General features: G+C 39.4%; 1 protein-coding gene across 4 annotated transcripts in view; it reads left to right on the top strand.

Annotated features, from left to right (window-relative positions):
• GLB1 (galactosidase beta 1) overlaps nucleotides 1-22,393 on the top strand; it is a 102,191-nt gene that overhangs the window by 6,000 nt on the left and 73,798 nt on the right. For all 4 annotated transcript variants that reach the window (XM_087948290.1, XM_087948288.1, XM_087948287.1 and 1 more), the window contains exon 2: nucleotides 21,501-21,670. In XM_087948290.1, coding sequence (XP_087804416.1) covers nucleotides 21,501-21,670 — 170 coding nt within the window. The remainder of the gene's footprint in view (nucleotides 1-21,500; nucleotides 21,671-22,393) is intronic.

Here is a 22,393-nt window from a genome sequence, read left to right as displayed (position 1 = left end):
CCACCACAGCAGACAACACATAATCCTCCTCCGTCCAAGGAGCCTTAACATGCTACACAAGCACACCCGGAGCCAGTGGTGAGTGTCAATTGCACGGCAGTGTACGATAACACACCAGCCCCTCGCTCGTGTCATCAGATCTACTTAGCCAACGTCTACCCCAAGTGACGCCCAGAAGAAGTAGTGAAGATTTATGTATTACTGGATCCTCAGAGCGATCACTCGCTGGCCAGGTCTGCATTCTTCAACCTCTTTGATGTTCAGAAGGAAGAGGTGCACTTCACGATATCAACGTGCACCGCACCATGAAGCACGGCGGGGAGGAGAGTTACTGGACTCTGCATAGAGTCATTAGATGGGAGTTCTCAATTCCCACTGCCACCTGTGTTAGAATGGGATGGGATATCAGACGACCGCAGCAAGATTGCAACACCAGAGGTAGCAAGCAGCATACCTCACCTGCAGCACATGGCCTATCACATTCCCACTTTAGATCCTGAAGCCAAGATTTTGCTTTTGTTAGGAGTAGATGCCCCTCGACGCTTTAGCTTGCACTGAAGTAGTCAGAGAGGCACCCCTTTTGCCTTCAAGGAATAGTCTGTGTTGATCGGATGCAGGTCCCAACCCAGGCAAATTCCTTCACACCATCCATTCCAACAGCCTTCCGACGCCCTTTGGCACCATCAGAAACAAGAATACCGGTCCACCCTAAAAGACCACCAGCTACCAATAGACTTTCACTAAGAAGCCCTAAAAGGCTGCCAGCGACCAACAACTTTCACTAAGATGCTCTACACAGGCAGATGTCTTCGCAACATCCATTTCAACCACTTGTCAACACCCCTTAGAACCGTTGGAAGCAAGAGTACCTGTCCAACCTAAACAGCCGCCAGAAGCAACCAGCAGACTTTCACCAAGAAGCTCTACACCAGACCGGTCACCAACCTAGTGTTGCTGCGGAGAAAGGCTGAACTTGAAGATTGAACCTCAAGCTTTGCATGCTTTGCCTTGTTTGATGCTTTCTTAATGTTTACTGATTATCTTAGTTATACAGTTACTTGCTCTTTAGTTAATAGTGGAATTTATAATTCCAGGCGGGGAGTGTGCTCAGCCAGTATATGAGAATTTGGATAATTAGTTAGGAATTGGGAGCTGTCCCCTTAAGGGAATGCATCATGGTAAATGTAGTTAAGGTATCCTGGGAAATGTAGTTCATGTCATGTGGCCACATCTGTAATCCTGATTGGTCACTGGGTTGACCCTTGGTGGGTTGGGGGAGGTTTCTTCATTCTTGCTCGGACCCTAGCTTCATGCTAGCACTTCTCCTTTGGCTCTACTACCATGGGATGAAATAGGGGAAAGATTACTATCATTTTACACTACAATTTCAATTATGCAAAGAATTGGACATTAGATGAATCTCAACATAACTGTGAGTTACCTTGAGGATACCTAATATAATCCAATAAAATAAACTTTATATGGAAGAATTTGTAGAGTAATCTATCTGTCTTTATGTCCAACAATTGAATCAAAGGACAGAATAATGTGGATCAAGGTACTTATCTCTCACCCCCTTATACAAACAGCAATTGAATAAGATATGAATAAGATCTTCAATATATAATAGCGAAGATTAATGACTGTCTAATCTCTTCTTAAAATCTCCAGTGATGGAGCACCCACGATTTCTGAAGCTAAGCTGTTCAACTGGTTAATTGTCCTCACTGTTAGGAAGTTTCTCCTTAATTCCAGGTTGCCTCTCTCTTTGATTAGTTTCTAACCATTGTTTCTTGTCCTGCCCTCTAGTGCTTTGTAGAATAATTTGACCCTCTTATTTGTGGCAGGCCCTCAAATACTGGAATACTCGTATCTCCTTGATCCTGGTATAGTTGAGCTCTGAGCGAAGCTTGCGGACACGGGCATGTTGCAGTATGGATAGGTTGGGCCATGAACAAAGTTTCCTGTGGTTTGTGCAGCTTCCAGTGAGTGTGTCTATTGTGGAAATAAATTTGTGTTTGCTGGATTCACTCTTACAAACTGCACAAGCATGGGGGCACTGAGCTGTCACTGTTCTTGAACTCACGGCCATCACAGGAAACATCTATGATTTCATCAGGAGAGATGGTTGATGCCTGGAAGTTGCTGATGAAGTCTTGAACCTTTGCATTTGTCATTTGATTCGTTGGTGTCCTTGTGTCCAAATTGTTGGGCTCCAGTTGCTTTCTGACCTGTTTGGAGCCCGACACATCAATGGGGCACAAGGGGTTGCCAACAGCAGGCTGCAGCTGTCCAGGAGACCGGGGCTAAGCATCAATTACCTGGTGAACCAGGCTTGTCGATCTGGCATGGAATCCATCAGAGCTGCTGTGAAATGGAAGGGTGCGTGTGCACACACACACACACACACACATACACACAGATCCAGGCTGGACTAATGAAGGTGGCTGCGAGGAGTGCAGGGGTTGGAATGCGCGGGGAAGCACGGAGGTAACAGGATAGCATAGGAGAGAGATAGCATGGAATAGGAAGTAAGATGGGCTATAGGAATGGTGGTGTGGTAAGAGAGGCAGGATGGTGGGTGGATATTAGGAGGGTGTGGCTTTAACCATTCCGGGCGGATGCTGGATAACCTAATGATGGATTACTGAAGAGGTATTTAAAGCGCTGAGAGAATCTAGCTCTCAGCGCTGGCTTTTCACAGATTGTCCGTTCTTGCTGCTATTAATTCTGAGTTCTCAAAATAAAGCAGAAACATGACTGCATCAAAGTGTTAGTACTGTTTGCTTTGTGAATAACTGCTCAGGAGTTCAGAGGCAGCTGAGAGAAAGCTAATGGTGATTGATCTATGTATGTATTGAGGGAAGTGGTGAAGGATGGCAGAAGGAAAGGATCCAAGCTGGAAGAAGAAGTTGAAGCAGATGCAGCTGTGGAGGTATTGGAAGATGGCTGGGAGCGACGCAGCAGGTGGTCCGTCCAAAGGCTTCAAGAGCTCGCAAAGAAGTACGACTTAGTGAACCGTTTATCCAAACTGGCCCTGGATCAGGACCAGGACAGTTGAAAGATTGGTGGGTGCGCAGGTGGCCTGAATGGGAGGAAAGTGGCTGGGCGGTGCTTGGTAGTGAAATTCTTGATATGCTCCAACTGCAATTTGGGGAAGTGAACCTCCTTTATCTTCAACAAAGTGGACAGAATGCAGACAAAGTGTAGCACCCTCAGTAATCACTAGAGGTCCGTTAACTAGCTCTAGCCCGAAGGTGGAAGTCAGTAGAGGGTTGGACCGATATGATTTGCAGTCTAGATGGGCCCATGCTATGATGGGTTCTTTGACACCACCGTCTAGGGCTGAGGGGAACCCTGGTAGGCGAGACTTTGGCAGAATCTTGGAACAGGGCCTCGTGGGGCCACAACCAGGGAAGTGGGGTCCTTCTCCCCTTTCATGCCTCCTTTGATGGGGACCCTGATAGGGTAGCAGTATTCCTAGCCCAGATCATATAGCAGTATTCCTAGCCCTAGACTATATAGACTTGTATGGAAGGTATTACCCCTCCCAATGGGCTAAGGTGGTAGCTGTTACGGAGGTGTTAGATGGAGTGGCTGGAGAGTGGGCTGCGGATTTATACTGAGAACAGTCCCCCGAATTACACTAGTTGACATTAGTCTCTTCTTGTCGGCCTTACGGTCCCAGTTTGAAGATAACTCGAAGGGACAACAGGCTGAAGAGGACTTGTTGGCTTTAAGGCAACAGGTCTGGCCGGCAAGGGACTATGTCAGTGAGTTTTGTCAGGTGGCTGTCTGGTTTCATGCCTGGCTGGAAAAACTGTTGATACATCTGTTTAAAGGAGGCCTGGACCATGAATTGAGCCAAGCCTGTTTGTACAGGGGTCTACCACAGAGACTGCAAGACTGGTACCAGACAGCTATTGATCTGGATTCTGGTCTAAGGCGGTTACGAGCTTGAGGAGATGGTGGGTCAGGGATTAGGCGGGAATCTACCAGCCAGACAATCCCTCTGAGTATCTCTAGCGCCCATCTAGTGGCCCACAAGATCGCGTCTCATTTAGGTGCTTTCAATGCAATAAACAGGGACATAGAGAGGTGGACTGTCCTATTCTGCCATTGGGACCGGGACCACGTCTAGCAAAAACCACCACTCCAAGACCTATTCGAGGTCTTGGCCGAACGAGCAGAGGTGCCTGGCAGGCAGTAGAAAGATCAAGTGGTGCAAGTCAATTACACACTAACACCACTATGGACAAACGAATAGAGGAAGATCCCACATTACCCAGATGTTCTGGGCTGCCAAAGGGTGACATTCGGGAAGAAGGATCCGAGGACGATCCGATGGTAAGTATGGCCATCTGCCCATTTATCATACCAGTCTTATTATACAATAGGTGGACAAATCAGGTGGAGGAACTTGGGGCGTTCATTGATTCAGGATGCCTTTAGAAGCCATATTCCACTCTGCCACATAGCCTGAGAAAGTGGAAGGGGGTGATTTCAATTAAGTAGCTCTAAGTAGACAAAATTCTTTTGTTCAAGGTAATTTAGTATGGCGCAGGATGAAATAATGATCTTTCTTTTGGATGGATCATGATTGGGCCATGTGATGTGATGACGAACAAGGGGGGATGAATTTGTAATTTGGAGAATTGTGGAAAGCTCGAAAACGTAGATTCAGGATTCCACAGATGTGCCAGGTGCTCTTCTAATAAAGGTACTTTTGAGATATGTTTGTCTTGGAGTTACTGATTGGAATGGAGGTTTGTTGGAATGCTGATATTATCCCGAATCTCTAACAAACTCCAGCACCCCAAAAGAGGCCCAGCACTGATTCCAAAGATGGAGCAGTGCGAAGACTCAGCAAAGATGAAAGAAGATACAGAAGGGGCTGGACACCAGAGGACTAACTGAAGCCCCCAGCTCCTCTTCTGAAGAGGTGATGCAGGCATTAGAAGTTGCAGAGGAGAGACGGAGGTTAGGAGCCTGGCCCAAGGAGACTGACTCATGGAGAAGCTGCCAGATGGAGCTGAATCCAGGAATGAGACCAGAGGAGAAGCTGCCTGAACGCCTCTCTTTCTCAAGCGCTCTATGGGCAGCTCATGAAACAGAGTGGAGAAGCGGAGGGGACATTGGGATTGCAACTTGTGGCCTCCATCCTGAAGTCAGTCATTGGCAGGAATCCCAGAACAACTCCAACAAGTTAAGATAGAAAGTTATGTCTCACAGCCACAATCTCTCCAGATGAGCTGGATCCTAATGCAACCCACCTTTACTTTCCCTAGTCCGAGAAGTGGAGGGGGAATCACTGTGGCATCGGTTGGAGGGGGTCTATGAAGCAGCCCAGCCGGGCTGGCTCGAGTTTCAAGGGAGAGATGGCAGATGCAGCCAACATTGGGTACGTTACAAACCCCAAGCTCTCCCCCTCCACAACCAGACAGGAGATTATCCCCTGCACATTACCCCCCCCCCTCCAGGGTGGGGATTTTATCCTGGTCAAGGGTGGGTCCAATGCCGGTGGATGCCAGCATCTGTTGCATCACCTGGTCCGGGAGCACCCCGGCCCTAAAGAGAATCAGTGATTCCTTCTCAGCAAAGGGATCTGCACAGACAGCAGGCAGCAGCCAACCTCCCTCTTCCCATCATGGGGAAGAATGCAACAAACGGCCTCTTCAAGGCAGGTGCCAAATCAACCACCCTTGGAGCAACCCTGCAAAGGCCCTTCTTCCAGAGAGCCCCAACACAGCCGGCCCACGGAGTACCCCTGCAAGGTTCATATGTTCCTTGTCAGGCTGCATTCATTCCAGCTCAACCCACAGTTGCCATGATGATCCCACCCACCCCCCTCAGACCAGACGGCTTTTAAAGCAACATTTGATGGACAACATGAACATTTTGCTTATTTCCTCACTCGGATCTGGTCCCACATAGATCACTTTGGAGCCCAATATGCAACAGATCATGACCTGGTCACTGCAATCACAGATGGATGAATGAGGGGGATGCTTCCGATTGGGTGGCTCAACTGAACTATGAACAAGCCCCAGAACTACAGGATGTCAATGCCTTCATTAAACTCCTTAGGTTTAGGTTCAAGAATCCTGACAGAGTTGGAGAAAATGAGGACAAGTTAATGGTAATGAAACAAGGCAAGCAACCCTTACAAGACTTTGTATAGGACTTTAGAAGGGTCTCAAGCCACCTCATAGACTGGCCTGAAAGAATTATGTTGCACTATTTCAAGAACACTATTGACCCAGAAGTAAAAAAAGGCCTGTAACATTAGAGAATACCCGAGACTCTGCAGAATTGCTATGCAATGACCCTAGGCTAGACAGGGAAATCAACCCACAAAAAAAACAACCCACCTATCTGAAGGCCCTCCTAGGAGAGCTGTGGCCAGACGGCCTCTAACCAGACTGGCTGAAGCTGCTCCTACCTGACCCACAAAAATGGTAAAGTGCTATTGTTGTGGCCAGGATGGCCATAGAGCAGCCGACTGTCTGTTTCCTGCACCTGTTCCACAAGCTCCACAACCAAGGTCTAGTACAGCCACCAGGGGTCGAAGAAATCCAAGGAAGCCTCCAGACACTAGCTGGTTTGCTAGACACACTGTAGAAGGTCCCCTCCACACAGAAGGGAGCAATGAACTTCCGGCCCGAGAAATTCTCCCCAGAGAAGCTGATGAAGAAGACGACCCAATGGTAAGTGCTGCCATCACACCTTTTATCGTCAAAGTGAAGTTGGTGGTGCCTGACATGGGGGAGGCGGGGGAGATAGAAGCCATAATAGATCAAACTAGAGATGGGCAGACACCGTGAACTCATATTTTGTAGTGGCTCCAAAGATGTTAGAATCTGTCATATTGGGACTTGCTTGGCTGGATAAATGGGCCCCTACCATCAAGTGGGAGGATGGATACCAAGAAATCATAATAGGGGTTGGCCCACTGCCCTCTTTCCTCCCACGAATAAACTGCCACCCAACCTGAAGTAACAGTCACTGCTTCAGACTCTCCTCCAGGTGTGCCCCAAGTCCCCAAACAATACAGGGACTTGGCTGAGGTGTTCAGTGAACAAGAATGCAATGTTTTACCTCCCCATCGAGCCACTGATTGTGCCATAGAATTAGAATCTGGGACAAAACTGCCCAAACCAAAGGTGTATTCCATGACACCAGCTGAAATGACTGAGTTGAGAAAATACATCGATAACAATTTGGACAGAGGTTTCATTGAACCTGCCAAATCTAGGTTGGCTGCCACAGTGCTGTTCAAAGAAAAAAAAAGATGGCAGCTTAAGATTAAGTGTGGATTTTAGGAGCATGAATGCAGTATGCATAAAAACATGTACCCTCTCCCCCTCATGAAGGACTTATTAAATCACCTGTCTAAAGGCAAGGTCTTAACCAAACTAGATCTGAGAGAAGCTTACTACAGAGTCGGCATAAAGGAGGGAGACGAATGGAAAACTGCTTTCAACTGCCCACTGGATAATTTCCAATTCCAAGTCATGCCTTTTGGACTCCAAGGGACCCCCACAGTATTTATGCAACTCATCAATGAAGTCTTACATCCACACCTATACAAAGGGGTCCTTGTCTACCTGAATGACATTCTTATATTCAGCGAAACCATCGAAGGACATGTCAAATTGGTCAAGTGCTGAAAAATCTTTTAGCTGTCAAGTTTATATGTAAAGCTGTCAAAATGCGAATTCCACAGAGTCACTGGATTATCTAGGCTACTGAGTGTCCAACCAGGGAATTGAGATGGACCCTGAAAAAGTAAGAATGGTGCTAGACTGGCAACCTTTAGCATGAAATATATCCCAGGAGGGAAAAACATACTGGTGGATGCCCTGTCGAGAAAACTCCAATTTGACAGTTGTCAAGAGGAAGAAGTGCAAACTATGATATCAGAAGCCCAACCTGCAGGCCAAGTAACCACCCAAGGCCAAGCGAATCACAGCCCCAGACACCTAGAAAATAAACTGATGACTGAGTTGAAAGCAGCCCTTTTGACCAACCGCTGGTTTATTGAACATCAAACTGATTTGACAATGAACGAAGGATTGGCTTGGAAAGGGACAAAAAATTATGTACCCAATACGCTAATGGTACTGAAGCGTAGCCATGACTCGCGGTTGGGGGTACACTTTAGGTTCTTAAAAAACCTGCATTTAGTCAGGAGACAGTTCTGGTGGCCAAAAATGAAACCTGATGTCAAGGACTATGTGAAAAGCTTGCTCAATTTGTCCCATGATGAAACACAGAAAAACCCCTGGCCTCCTTCAACAAGTTGAACCAACGAAGCCGTGGGAAAAAACCATTATGGACTTTATCGTAGAGTTACCTGAGAGTGGAGGAAATACTGTGATTTGGACTGTTATTGACTTATTCTTTAAGCAAGCCCACTTCACAGCCTGTAACAGATACCTTAGGCTAAAAAACTTGCGAAACTGTTCGTGAAGCATATCTATAGGCTCCATGGAGTACCTTGTAGAGTAATCTCAGACGGAGGTGTACAATTTACTGCTAAGTTGTGGAGGGAGTTTTTGAAGTCCATTGAGTCATCCCAAGGGCTTTCCTCAGTGTTCCATCCTGCATGCAGGAGGGCAGCAGAGAGGGTGAATGCCATGGTGGAACAACATATTAGATGCTATGTAAATTATCAACAGCACTGGCTTTTCACGGATTGTCCATTCTTGCTGCTGTTAATTCTGAGTTCTCAAAATAAAGCAGAAACATGACTGCACCAAAGTGTGAGTACTGTTTGCTTTGCTCAGGAGTTCAGAGGCAGCTGAGACAAATAAGATAGCATTGGGATGCTTCTGTTCACGTTCAATCACATCTTTAACAATGATGGGAATGTTACAGGGTTAGCGGTTTCTTGCGGCTGGGGTAGGGATAGGAATTCAGGATGTTGGTGCTTTGCTTTTCTGAGTAATTTCTTTTCCTTCAAGGGATGCTAGTCACGCTTCTGTGGTGTTGACCCGTTTGAGTAGGACAGCAAATTTGTCCAGTCTGGCCAGTTTGCAGGGCTTCGGCGGCAGGCAGGAATCCGCGATTGTGCACGGTTTCTGCCTGGGCTTGCTGCTGGAGCGCCCTGAGCCAGCTGGCTTCGGGGCTAAGCCACCCCGTAGAGGTGGTGAAGAGGGGGGAGATCGCCAGCAGGGTCGAGGGGAGCTGCATCTCTCCTCCTCAGCTGGCCAAACTCCCTTTCCTGAAGGCGGTAGGAGCGGTGGTCAGAAATGGCCACCTCAAAGAAGCACTCAACCAGAAAAGAAAGTGCAAGAGGAAGATAAGAAGTGACAGTTTTGGCTGACCGGGATAAAAAGCAACAACTAAGGTACCCTGGAATTTAAATTTTATAAAAGATAACAACGCTCCCAAAGAAGACTCAGAAGCAGCAAAAGAAAGTGAAAAGGGAAAGTTTTTTTTCCTTCACTCTCCTTCCTCACATTGACAACGAAGAGAGCTGAATAAGAAATTGGAAAAATCCACTTTGGCACTAATAGGTAATTAAGCTGAAAATATAATTAAATGCCAAAGGGACAATAAAGATTTCTGGACACTAAAAAATCCTTTTTTTCTATAAGGAGGAAGGGAGAGGAAAAGAATAAGGGCAGGATTTGGAAGGAGGAGACTGCCTGGACTTCAAAAGAATCTAAAGTCAAATTTCAATAAGACTTCTAAAAGATACATTTTAACTGGAACTTTGGAACTAAATAGTAACCCCAGGAAGAGAAAGTGAAGAAAGAAGAAAGTGTAAAAAGAAACAGCTTGTGTGTATTTGGATTGCTTGGTGACTGGGATTTTTGGATATTATATTTGAATGATTAAAAACAATTGGGTGGCTGTTTAAAAAAATTCTACAATGGCATCACTTATGGATGAACTGAAAATGGAATTTAAAAAATATAAAGAAGAGACACAAGAAGGGAAGGGCTTCTTTGGCTCCATTTTTCAATTCTTAGAAATGGCGATCTGCATCTACGAGATGGGGGAAAGAGAATGGAGAATTTAAAACTTAAAAAAACAGCCAAAAAAGGGGGAAATAATTTGAAAAGTGGATATAAAGTTGGAAAGCAACAGAAAAGGGGAATACAGAAGAGAGAAATGGAGGTGGAGAGACGGGGGTAAAAAGGGGAGAGAGAAGAAGAAAGGGAAGAAGGAAAGGAAGAGAAGTTACAAAGGTTTGGAGCAAGATGTAAAGAAACAGGACATTCAGAGATAATGGGTGAAAATTTAACTGAAAAAGGGATTCTGTGAAGGTACATAAGATTGTATTGTTATATTTGTAATAGAAATAATGTTAGAAAATTGGAAACAACGTATGATTAAAAAGTGGGATAAAATAGTCAGTGTAATTTAGTGAAACTTTTGTGAACAAAATAAATGAAATAAAATAAATGAGAGAATTGAATTAGGAAGGAACGGGAACATTTTAATTACTCAATGTTTTATAAAATATAAGTGAAGTGGGGGGGAATTAACTATGGAAAGTTTATAAGTGTTCCCATAGAAGTATGATACTTATCTGAAAAGTAATGTGTAAAATGTTAAGATTTAAATGAATATTAATATTAATGATAGAATTGAATTGGTATGGATTGTTGTTTTAATTATATTATACATTTATAATTTTTTCTTTTTTTAAAATACAGTGTGTAGTTTTAGAATGTACCAAGCAGAATCCGAACGGAAGTTATGTATTATATTAAGTGTTATAATTGTAGGGGAAAGATATAAAGGCGTCATACTCCAATCAGTGATTACAGGAGAAATTTTGTTCAATGAGAAAAGATAGTAGACAGTTGAAACAGGACAGACAAAGAATATAAGTACAATGATTTGAATTGAGATGAAATAAATAAAATAAAATTAAGAAAGTTAAAAGAGGGGAGAAGCTATATAGAAAATGTAGAATAGTAATAAGATATGGAATGGAATATAAAAATGAGCATGAACTTGAATTTGTGTCTGTACGAAGAGATGTAACCTGGGATTATGCTGCTTTCAAAAAAGATGTTTTATGTTTTATGTTTTGTTTGTTTGTTTGTTTCTAAAAATCAATAAAATTTTCAAAAAAAAAAAACATGATCTGGGAGGCTTTAACTGAACTGCTTGAAGGAACTGGGCAATGCCTTTGGTTAGCCCCAAGCACTTGTGGTGAGCATACATGTTGCATAGAGATCACTTCATGGTACTCTCATCCTCCTTAAGTGCTTCTGTACAGATGAAGCACACGCAGGGGTCGTGTGGCTCATCAGTACGATCTCCTTCTTTTGGGGTGGGGGTTCGGCAGTAGAGTATTTTCCTGGCATAGTAGGGCTGCTGTGGGAGTTTCCTGCAGGTTAACTTCATAGGTTTACTTTGTTCACTCCCTGCTGTCCCCAGCTTAGCTACTTTTTTGCAACTGTTGGTTAGCCATGTTGCTATTTTTAAAAAAATATTTTTACTATTTCCCCCCCCTATTTTTGTATGTATGTATGTATGTATGTATGTATGTATGTATGTATGTTGTTATGGGGGCTCCCCAGCTTACCAGGCTTTCCTTATTAAGTGCTTCCAGTGTGGAAATTGTAATCTGTCTATTAGCTTTGCAAATAGACCTCCTGGTTCAGCATCCCTATGTATTTGCCTCCAGTGGGGATTGCTGGCCGGCTATTTCCCGCTGGGTTTGGAAGCTCCGTTTGGGCCTCCGCAATCCTCACTTAGCATGTTGCGAGCCGAAATGGACCTTCTGAGGGGTGGACCCACTCCTCTGATGCTCTATTCAGGCATCCAGAGGCTTTGCCCAGCATGTTGCCAGCCAAAATGGAACTTCTCCATTTCGGCTGGCAACAAGCAGGATGAATGTTGCAAAGCCTCTGCGGTAGTTTGTAAGGGTGAACAAGCCCCATGGTGCTGCAAGATTCATTGTTTTGGGACTTGTTCATAAACACTAGATGGTGCTTATCATATAACTGAACATTTTGCTAAGGGAACATTCATAACCTGGGGATTTCCTATATTAGTTTTTTTGGCTGTTGCTGCTGCCCACTGCTGGTTCATATTCAAGTAATCATCCACCAGGATTCCAACATTCCTTTCACAGTTACTGTTTTTGAGCCAGGTCTCGCCCAATCTGTACTTATACCTTTGATTTTTTTCCTGCCTAAATGTAAAACTTTGCTTTTCTCCATGCTAGAATTCATTTTATTGAATAGGGCCCATTGTTCCAAATGTGTCAAGATCTTTTTGGATCCTGAGCTTATCTTCAGGGGTGTTGGCTATTCCTGCCAGTTTAGTGTCATCTGCAAATTTCTATTCCCTCATCTAAGCCATTTATGAAGATATTGAAGAGTACTGGGCCTAAGATGGAGTCTTGTGGTGCCCCACTGCTTATTTCTCTCCATGTAGATGTAATACCTTTAGGGTCTACTTGTTGAATATGGTTTGTCAGCCAGCTACAGATCCATCTGGTGGTATTTTGACTATTCCACATTTTTCTAGTTTACCAAGAAGTAGGTTGTGGTCTACTCTGTCAAATGCCTTACTGAAATCTAAGTATACTATGTCCACAGCATTTTGCTGGTCTACTAATTTAGTCACTTTATCAAAGAATAAAGTAAGATTGGTTTGCCATGATCTGTTTTTAACAAACACATGCTGGCTACTAATTACAACTTCATTTGCTTCTAATTGTTCGCAGATCTTTTTTTAAAAAAGTTTTTATTGGTTTTTAAGACAAACATAGACAAACAAAACATAAAAACATCAAGCCATCTTCCATGTATATACATACAGTGTGTCGGTTGGTTTACAAATTGTTTTGTGCTTCCATTTCGTAGTCTTCAATTACAATTACATTGTGTATATTCTCATATTTTCAATCAAATATTAAATACATTAATATCATTGTTAATCAGTCATTTGACTATACTTTTATTCATTCATGTTTTACGAAATAATCCATATTTTACTTAATTTGTTAATTTAATTTGTTTTATGACAGTTCATATTGTCATCTCAAATCTATCCTACAATCATTTTATAGATATAATAAGAAAAGAATACATCTTTATATATTTATTATTTTCTAAGAATCTACATATTTCATTACCATGTTTTATTTTCTAACCATTGATAGAATAGATCCCAAATTTTATAAAATTGTTTATCATCTTGTTCTCTGATTTCAAATGTCAATCTACTCATTTCAGCACATTCCAATATTTTCTTAATGATTTCCTCCTGTAATGGTATTTTCTCATTTTTCCAGTTTTTGGCAAATACAATCCTAGCCGCTGTTAATACATTTACAATCAGGTATTTCAATTATTTACTATATATTTCAGGTAAAATTCCCAATAAAAATTGTTAGGGATAACATTGTTTACCCTAACTGTTTTGGGTAAAAATAATAAATATGGTATCATGGTTTGTTAGTTAAAGTGTGTGTAACTTTAACAGCAAGAATGTAATTAAGGGTGTGGTTGTATAAGCACTATATAAGAAGCGAGGCAATTGCAGCTCGCTCTCTCTGGCTTACTGATCCCTAATTACTTGATGGATTGATGACTGCGTTCTTGCTGGAACGGGGAGAGAAGAAGGAGTCTTTATTTTTCTCAACGGAGAGAAAATAAAGATTGGACTGATTTATTGTAAGTGAACTGACATTGGCTATTCAACACGGACTTTGCAAATAGAGTATCCCCGACAAGACTTGACTGAAATTGATATATGACTAATGGACCGTTTATATGACTATGCTATAATTCTTAAATGGAATAAACTATATTTTTGATAGCACAAGCGTATCTGTATTTTTACTGCGTGTTAACTAGAAAACTTATCTCACACATTTACCTGTCTTCCTATCTGACTTCGCTGCACATTCTGTTTAGTTTGTTTTCCTTAACACCCGTTGGGGAATCCAGGCTTAACAAAAATATCTTTGGTTTCAAGTCTATACGCTTTTTTGTCATTTTTTCCAACCACGTGTGGATTTTAGTCCAATATTTTTTAGCATCCGCACAAGTCCACCACATATGGTAATATGAGCCAGGTGTCTGACATTTCCAACATTTTTCAGATTTGTTCTTGAACATTCTTGCTATTCTTGTTGTGGGAAAATGCCACCTGTAAAACATCTTATACAAATTTTCTTTATATGCTGTTGACATTCTCATTTTACAATTTTGAGACCACAATTTTTGCCATTCCAAAATCCCATATCCAAAATTCTTCCCCCAAGCAATCATTGTTTCTTTAACTTCTTGTTCTTCTAGTTTAATTTCTAGTAAATATCCATACAATTTTTTAATCACCTTTTCATCAGTACCTGTCAAAATCTTATCTAAATCAGTCAGTTTATTATAAAAACCTTCTGTTTTAGAATCTTTATCATACCTTGAATGTATTTGCGCATATGAAAACCAATTCATCTTTATACCTTGTTCCTCTAATTTTTGCATAGATTTATGTTCACCCTTTTCATTCAATATTTCACCATATCTAACTGTTTGTTCCTTTTTGTATATTATAGGATAAGAAAATGCTTCAATAGTCGATAGCCAGACTGAAATTTTCAAATAACATTGTCTTTTAGTCTTCTCCCAGTTTAACCACAGAGACTCCCATATATAATGTCTTCTAAAATACCCCTGTGTTTTAGTTCCTTTATACCATAGAAAAGAATGCCACCCCAACAACAGATGTCCTTCTAATGTCAGCAGTCTAGTATTCTTAATGTTATCCATTCCTTAACCCACATCAAATTTGTAGCTTGGTAATACAACTCCCAATTAGGCAAACCAAATCCTCCTCTTATTCTGGCATCTTGCAAAAGCTTTAACTTTATTCTCGCTTTTTTACCTTGCCATATACAACACAATTTTATTTAAATCTTCAAAATAATCTTTTCCAAGCCTAACTGGAATTGTTTGGAACAAATATAAAATTTTGGGTAATATATTCATCTTGATTGTTGATATTCTCCCTATTAATGACAGTCGTGAATTTTCCCATTATTTATTAATTTTACAATTAAAAACAGATCTACAATACATACACAAAAAAACAAGGCTTTGACAAGGCCGAGAAAGGGAAGAAAAAGAGAGATGTAAAAAGGAAGAAAAAGGGGGGAAATAAGAGAGAGAAATGGAAAAGAAACATTTAAAAAAGACAATATCCTTTTTGACAGTCTGTAAGATCTATTCTTCTTAAATTGTATCGTATGCGCACATCTTATTGGTATCTATACTTGAATTACCCTCAACTAAGTTTCTCTTATAAACGGTCTATCTCTGAATTAACCAGTTATACCAGGGGTTCCAGTTATTGTAATATATTGAGGACTCTTTGTTTTTTAAGGCTAGAGTTAATTTGTCCATTTCTGCGCACTCTAATATTTTCTGGATAACCATCTGTTCTGTGGGTGTGTAAGGTAATTTCCAGCACTGAGCAAACACTAGCCTGGCCGTAGTTAAAATGTGAATTGTTACATATTTCATCTTTTTGGATAATTGTTTGTCGAAAATCCCTAGTAGGAAGAACTCTGGTTTGTATTCAATTTGTTCTTTGGTTATCTCCTCCAACCATTTTCTAATTTTTTGCCAAAATTTCTGGGTTTCCTTACATGACCACCACATGTAGAAAAAGGTTCCTTCTATGCTTTTACATTTCCAGCATTTTGGACTCGTGTTGGGGTGCATTTTCGCCAACCTCGAATGGGGCAGGTGCCATCTGTAAAACATTTTGTATGCATTTTCTTTATAAGCTGCTGATTTTGTGATCTTGATATTTCTGTTCCAAATCCTTTCCCATTCTGATAGTGTAATACTTCGTCTAACATTCCTGCTCCAGGCTATCATATTTCCTTTGACTATCTCTTGTTCTAGTTCTACTTCCAGTAAGTATTTGTAGAATTTAGATATATTCTTTTTATTTGGTCCTAATAAAATTTTGTCTAAGTACTTTGTTATAAATTCCAAAGTCTTTGTTGTCTTGTTTATATCTACTGTGGATTTGAATATATAACCACTGATCAATTTTAAATCCTCGTTCTTGTAATTCTTGTCGTGTTTTCAGTTTTCCTTGTGGGTCTAATAAATCTTTGTATTTGATCATTTTTGTTATATCCAGGTTATTTGGATGTACCATTGCCTCCATTGTTGATAGCCAAATCGGTATTTTTAGATAATGTTTTTTGCGTACTTTTTTCCAGTTAGTTAATAGTGAGTCCCTAATAAGATGTCTATGAAAGTAAGACTGCTTGGGTTTCCCCACTTCCCATAAAAAGGCGTGCTACCCTCTCTGGAGATTGTGCCCTTCTAATAATAGAGTTCTTTTATTAAGTGGGTTCACCCAATCTTTTAACCATAGTAAGGTGGCTGCCAAATAATATAATTCCCAATTTGGAAGAGCTAGTCCCCCTCTACTCTTCGAAGTCTTGTAATGCCTTTACATTAATCCTGGCTTTTTTCCCCTGCCAAATAAATTTGAGTGTTATCTTATTTAGTTCTTCAAATAATTTTTTATGTAACTTGATTGGAATTGTCTGAAATAGGTATAGAAATTTTGGTAGTATGTTCATTTTAATCGAAGCAATCCTGCCCAATAAAGAAAGCTGCAACTTGCTCCAGGTTTCTAAATCTTTCTTTGTTTGTTGGAGTAATTTATCATAATTGTTCTCTTTAAGTGATTTACCTTGTGGTGTTAACCATATTCCTAGATATTTGACTCTTTTTGTTACCTGTATCCCCATCATTACTTCTAATTCTTTCTTCTGATTTTCTGTTAAGTTTTTGGTCATTAATTTTGTCTTTTTTCTGTTAATTTTTAGTCCTGCAACTGCGCCAAATCGTTCTAATTCTTTTATTAGGTTGTATCCTTTATAGGTTCCTCCAAAAAGAAAACCATGTCGTCAGCAAACGCTTGTAATTTATATTCTTCTGATTTGATCCTCACTCCTTTAATTTCAGAATTTTGCCTAATGCGTATTAATAGTGATTCTAGGGCAAATATGAAGAGAAGAGGTGAGAGGGGGCAGCCCTGTCTAACACCTTTTTCTATATTTATTGGACCTGTTTGTTCCCCATTAATTAATATATTAGCCTGTTGTGTGTTGTAAATTGTTGTTATAATATTTTCAAATTTAGTGCCAAGACTCATATTGTAAATTTTTTGAATTAGAAAATGCCAATTTAGATTATCAAATGCTTTTTCTGCATCTAAGAACATAAGTGCGAATTGTTTCTCTGGATGGGCTTCATAAAATTCTAAGACATCAATAACTGTTCTTAGGTTGTTCTTTATTTGTCGGGATGGAAGGAATCCATTTTGGTCTTTGTGAATGTGTGGGTTTAAAACTTGTTTTAATCTATTAGCTATAATGGAGGTATATAATTTGTAATCAGCGTTTAGAAGTGAGATCGGTCTGTAATTATTAATATATCTGTGGTCTGCATCCTCCTTCGGGATTAGCGAGATCAACGCTCCCCTCCACGAGTCTGGCATCCTAGCTGCTAGAAGTACCTCATTAAACACTTCCAACATCAGTGGTCCAACTAATTCCATTATTGCTTTGTATAATTCTGCCGGAATCCCATCTGGTCCTGGAGATTTGTTATTACTTTGATTCTCTATTGCTGACTTCAATTCAGACCATATAATATCTTTATTTAGTAATTCTAACCATTCCTCTCCAATTACTTTATCATTCGTTTCCTCTAAATAGTTTCTTATTTTATCTTCGTTAACTACTTCCTTTTTATATAATCTTTGAAAGTAATTGTGAGTGATATCTTTTTTCTTCTCTATCTCGTGTTGTAAGTTGCCCTTCTCATCCATTAGTTGATGTATCAATCTCTTTTCTTTCCCTTTTTTAAGTTTGTGAGATAACCACCTTCCTGGTTTATTTGCATACTCAAAATAAGTTTGTTTGGTCATTTTCAAGTTTGCTTCCATTTTTTCTTGTTCGAATAGGTTCAATTTGTGTTTAGTTGTTATTAACTGATTTTGTATTCTTTGGTTTTTAGGAGTTTTTTGTAATTGGATTTCTAATTCCTTAATTTGTTGTTGTAATTTGTTTTATTGGGCATGTATTCTTTTATTTCTTATAGCATTATAAGAGATTGTTATTCCTCTTATGATTGCCTTCATTGTATCCCAAATATTTTGTTTCGAGATTGCTTCATTGTTATTTTCTTTTAGGAAAAAAATTAATTCCTCTTTCAGCTTACTAATGTACTCTTCTTCACTTATTAAATGAGTGTTTAGTGTCCATCTTTTTTTTTATTTTTCTCCTACCTCTCCAAATTAATTGAATTGGGTTGTGGTCGGCCCATTCGTTTGGTAAAATTTTGATTTCTTTTATTTCATTTGCCAATTCCCATTCATCCGGGCCATGTCCATTCTTGTTCATATTTTATGCAGATTGGAATAATATGTAAACTGTTTCTCTTCTGGGTTTAGTTTTCTCCATAAATCTGCTAAGTTTAGTTCTTTCATCATATCCTTACAGGGCTTAGAGAATTCTCTTTTCCCTTTCTTGTTCTTATTCGCATTACTATGGTCTTTTTGATGGTCAGCAATAGAGTTAAAGTCGCCTATCATGCAAATGTTCCTTTTTTCAAAACCTATTATTTTTTGGTGGAGATCTTTAAAAATTTTTCCTTGTTCTTCATTTGGAGCATAGATTGCTACCAATAAAAATGTAATAGAATTAATCAAGATTTGTACAACCAGAGTTCTTCCTTCCAGGTCTGACCAAATTAGATCTGCTTTTACATCATCTTTCTCATATATTGCAATTCCTTTCTTTTTATGTTTGTCTGCTGGTGCCATGAATAGCTTTCCAAGTTTCGGGCAAATTAAATATCTTTCATCATTTTTCCTAATATGTGTTTCTTGTAGACATATTATATCGGTGTTTTGTCTAGTTAGTTTGGTTAATATCCTTTTTCTTTTAGATGTTAGGTTTAAACCATTTATATTAATAGAAAGGAGTTTCTTTCCTTCCTCCATTTACCTAGGTCTGTTTAGTTTTTTGTCTTGTGATAATTCGGTTTTCTTCTTGCGGTTGTTGTGGGATTAGTTCTTCTCTCTCTGGTTGTGGTTTGTCGTTCCCTTGGTTTTGAAGAGGTCCTTCTTTTTTGTTTCTGTAGCGATTACGGTCTTCCTGCAGATTCCTTTTGGTTTCCTCCTTAGTGTATTGGTCATCCGTGCCTGTTAACTGTTCATGGAAGTCTTGTGCCTGTTCTATAGAGTCTATTTTAATTTTTCTCTCTTTCCATGTTATTAGCATCCCTTCCGGGATTAACCATTTAAATGGAATTCCTTTTTTATTTAAATAATTAGCTAGAAATTTATAATCTTGTCTTATGACCCTCACTTTTCTTGGGATTTGTTTAAGGATCATTTTCTGTGGCATTTTCTGTAGCTCTTTTTCAAATCCTTTATACTCATCCTCTAATGCCTTAGAGGCTAGTCTTTTCATGGTATTTCTTTTCCTTGTATAGTCTATTATCAAGCCTCTGGCATATGCCTTCATTGTATCCCATACGTTCTGGATTGATGTATCTTCTTTTTTGTTTTCTCTAAAGAAGAAAGCCAGTTCTTTCTCCATCCACTGTGTGAAGTCTTTTTTCTTTAATATAGTATTATTTAACGTCCATCTAGATCTTTTTCTTTGTCCTTTCCATTTAATTGTCATTGGATTGTGATCTGCCCAAGTACTTGTTTCAATATTTATTTCTTGAATATTAGCTAACAATTCTGTTGACATCCATATCATATCTATTCTGGACCAGATAAATGTCTATTTGAATAAAAGGTGCATTGTTTAGTCTTAGCATTTCTTTCTCATCATGTATCTTTAAAATTTATTTCATCTATCATTTAAAAAAAAGATTTAGGGAGAGTCTTTCTGTTTTGCTTTGTTGTTTTCTGTAGTCCAGATTATTATCTACAATTCCATTAAAATCTCCCATCATAACTATATTAGCATAGTCCAGTTCAATTATTTTCATATGTAATTTTTTTATAAAATTCTTCTTGATTGTCATTCAGGGCATAGATTGCAATCAGGAGTGTTTTCATATTATTGTCCATTATTTCCACCATTAGTATTCTTCCATCGTCATTGGTATAGATCAATTTCACTGGGATAATATCTTTAATGTATAAAACCATTCTTCTTTTCTTGCATTGTGTCAAAGAAGTAAATATTTTTCTTAGTTTGGGCTGTATGAGCAATTGCTCATGTTGCTTTTTGATATGTACTTCTTATAGGCAGATTATATCAAATTTTAGTTTCTCTAATTTATGGAAAGTTTTCCTTCTTTTAACAGCTGAGTTAAGTCCATTTATATTAATTGTAATCAGTTTTTTCTCTTCCATGGTTATATTTTGTAGTTAGGTTTAGCAGCTCTTGTAGATCTTGATTCACGTTGTTCTTTGACTTCCGCCTTTCCACCTACTGCACCTTCTTCTTTTTCGGTTGCCATTTGGCAGTCCTCTTGGAACTCAATAAGTGACATTTCTTTTTCTACCTCCTCCTCTTTCCCTCCAAAATATTCTGTGTAAAATAATTCAGCTTTCTCAATTGAATCAATTCTATGTCTCTGTTCTTGCCATGTGAACATGGGGAAGAAAGGAAGGAAAGTAAAATTAAGAGGGGGAAGGAAGGAAGGTGAAATCAGAGGAGAGGGAAGGATGGAATAAAGACATGAAAGGGGGGTTCATGTTACTAGGTGGGAGTGCGTGATGCTGGGTTGGCCACACCCACCCAGGTTGTGTGGTTCCTGGTGTTTTTTTCCTGTGGAAAATGGGTCCAAATGGCTCTTTGAGTGTTTACAGTTGCTGACCCCTGTGTTAATTTGCCATTTATATAACCTACTTTTGTATTGGGCTGAGGTGGCGCAGTGATTAGAGTGCAGTACTGCAGGCTACTTCTGCTGACTGCTGATTGCCATCAGTTCAGTAGTTCAGGTCCCACCGACTCAAAGTTGATTCAGCCTTCCATCCTTCCGAGGTCGGTAAAAGGAGGACCCAGATTGTTGGGGGCAATATGCCTACTCTGTAAACCGCTTAGAGAGGGCTGTAAAAGCACCATGAAGTGTAATATGACTGTAAATGCTATTGCTATTGTCAAATATTAACATATATTTTTGATAATTTACTATAAATTGTTCTTTTAAGCAAAAGAAAACCCAAGGATCACAATCCAATTTTTGTACAAGCATTGAATTTATATTAGTAATGACAGGTTACATTTTACATTAAATTGCCAAATTTAAATACAGTCAAACTGGGGTCTGCTGTGATAGAATTAATGAACACAAGTCATCCTGGAGCTGAATGGATTATATTGAATATTAAGGTTAAGGTTAAAAGTGACACAATTTATATTTGACAAGGGCAATTTTTACACACACAATTTTTAAATTATATATTGCCTTCCATTGTTGGCAAATTAAAGTTTTTATCTAAATAATTTTCTTTCATAGGCTACATCCCAGAGAAGCTTTGAAATTGATTATGCTCGCAACTGTTTCCTTAAGGATGGGAAACCATTCCGCTACATCTCAGGCAGCATCCATTATGCCCGGATTCCCCGTTTCTACTGGAAAGACCGTCTCTTGAAGATGAAAATGGCAGGCCTTGATGCTATTCAAACGTAGGTAACACTGAAACTCTCAGACCCCTGAAGACATCTGAGATTTATAGTTGCAGTCATTGAAAATGTAGCCTCATAAGATGCTGATCAGAAATATCAAATGTTTGCAGTTCAGGTAACAATTATTTTCTTCAATAAAGAATACTCAAAGGATAATAATAAACTTTATTACGGTCACAGACCAGCAATAGACAAAATTATTACTGTTTACAATAGTGTTAAAAGATATCAATAATAATAATAATAATAATAATAATAATAATAATAATAATAATAATAATAATAATAATAATAATAATAATAATAATAATTAATATACATGGTATCAAACAATATAGCTCTTATACTTGGTTATATGTGTAAATATAGATTCTCTAAAAATTGTTAGAGATATCTACAAGACATTGGTGCAGTAAACATTTTTAATTCTGTAATTGGTCGTTGTAGCTACACAGAATGTTGTCACTGCACATGTGATAACCGGGTTTGAATCCCGGAGGAGATAGTCTACATAAAAATTGTATGTCTTCCCTGGTAATCTTTCTAATAAGGGGAGAATATGCAATAACCTAAAAATTCTGTATAACTCATAGTGCAATAAAACGTGTGATATCTTTGACTTCACCTTTTCAACATATACATACTCATTCTGCTATTGGGGTCTTGTTATACCTGCCTTGGAGGAATGCTGAGGGGAGGATGTTAAATCTAACTCTCAAGAAT

Source organism: Notechis scutatus, chromosome Z (assembly GCF_049901735.1).
Source record: "Notechis scutatus isolate UNSWTSFEM ecotype Mainland chromosome Z, rNotScu1.2, whole genome shotgun sequence".
Classification (NCBI taxonomy): Eukaryota; Metazoa; Chordata; class Lepidosauria; order Squamata; family Elapidae; genus Notechis; species Notechis scutatus.
Note: the sequence above shows the minus strand (reverse complement) of the source record. Positions and strands in the feature narration are given on the sequence as shown.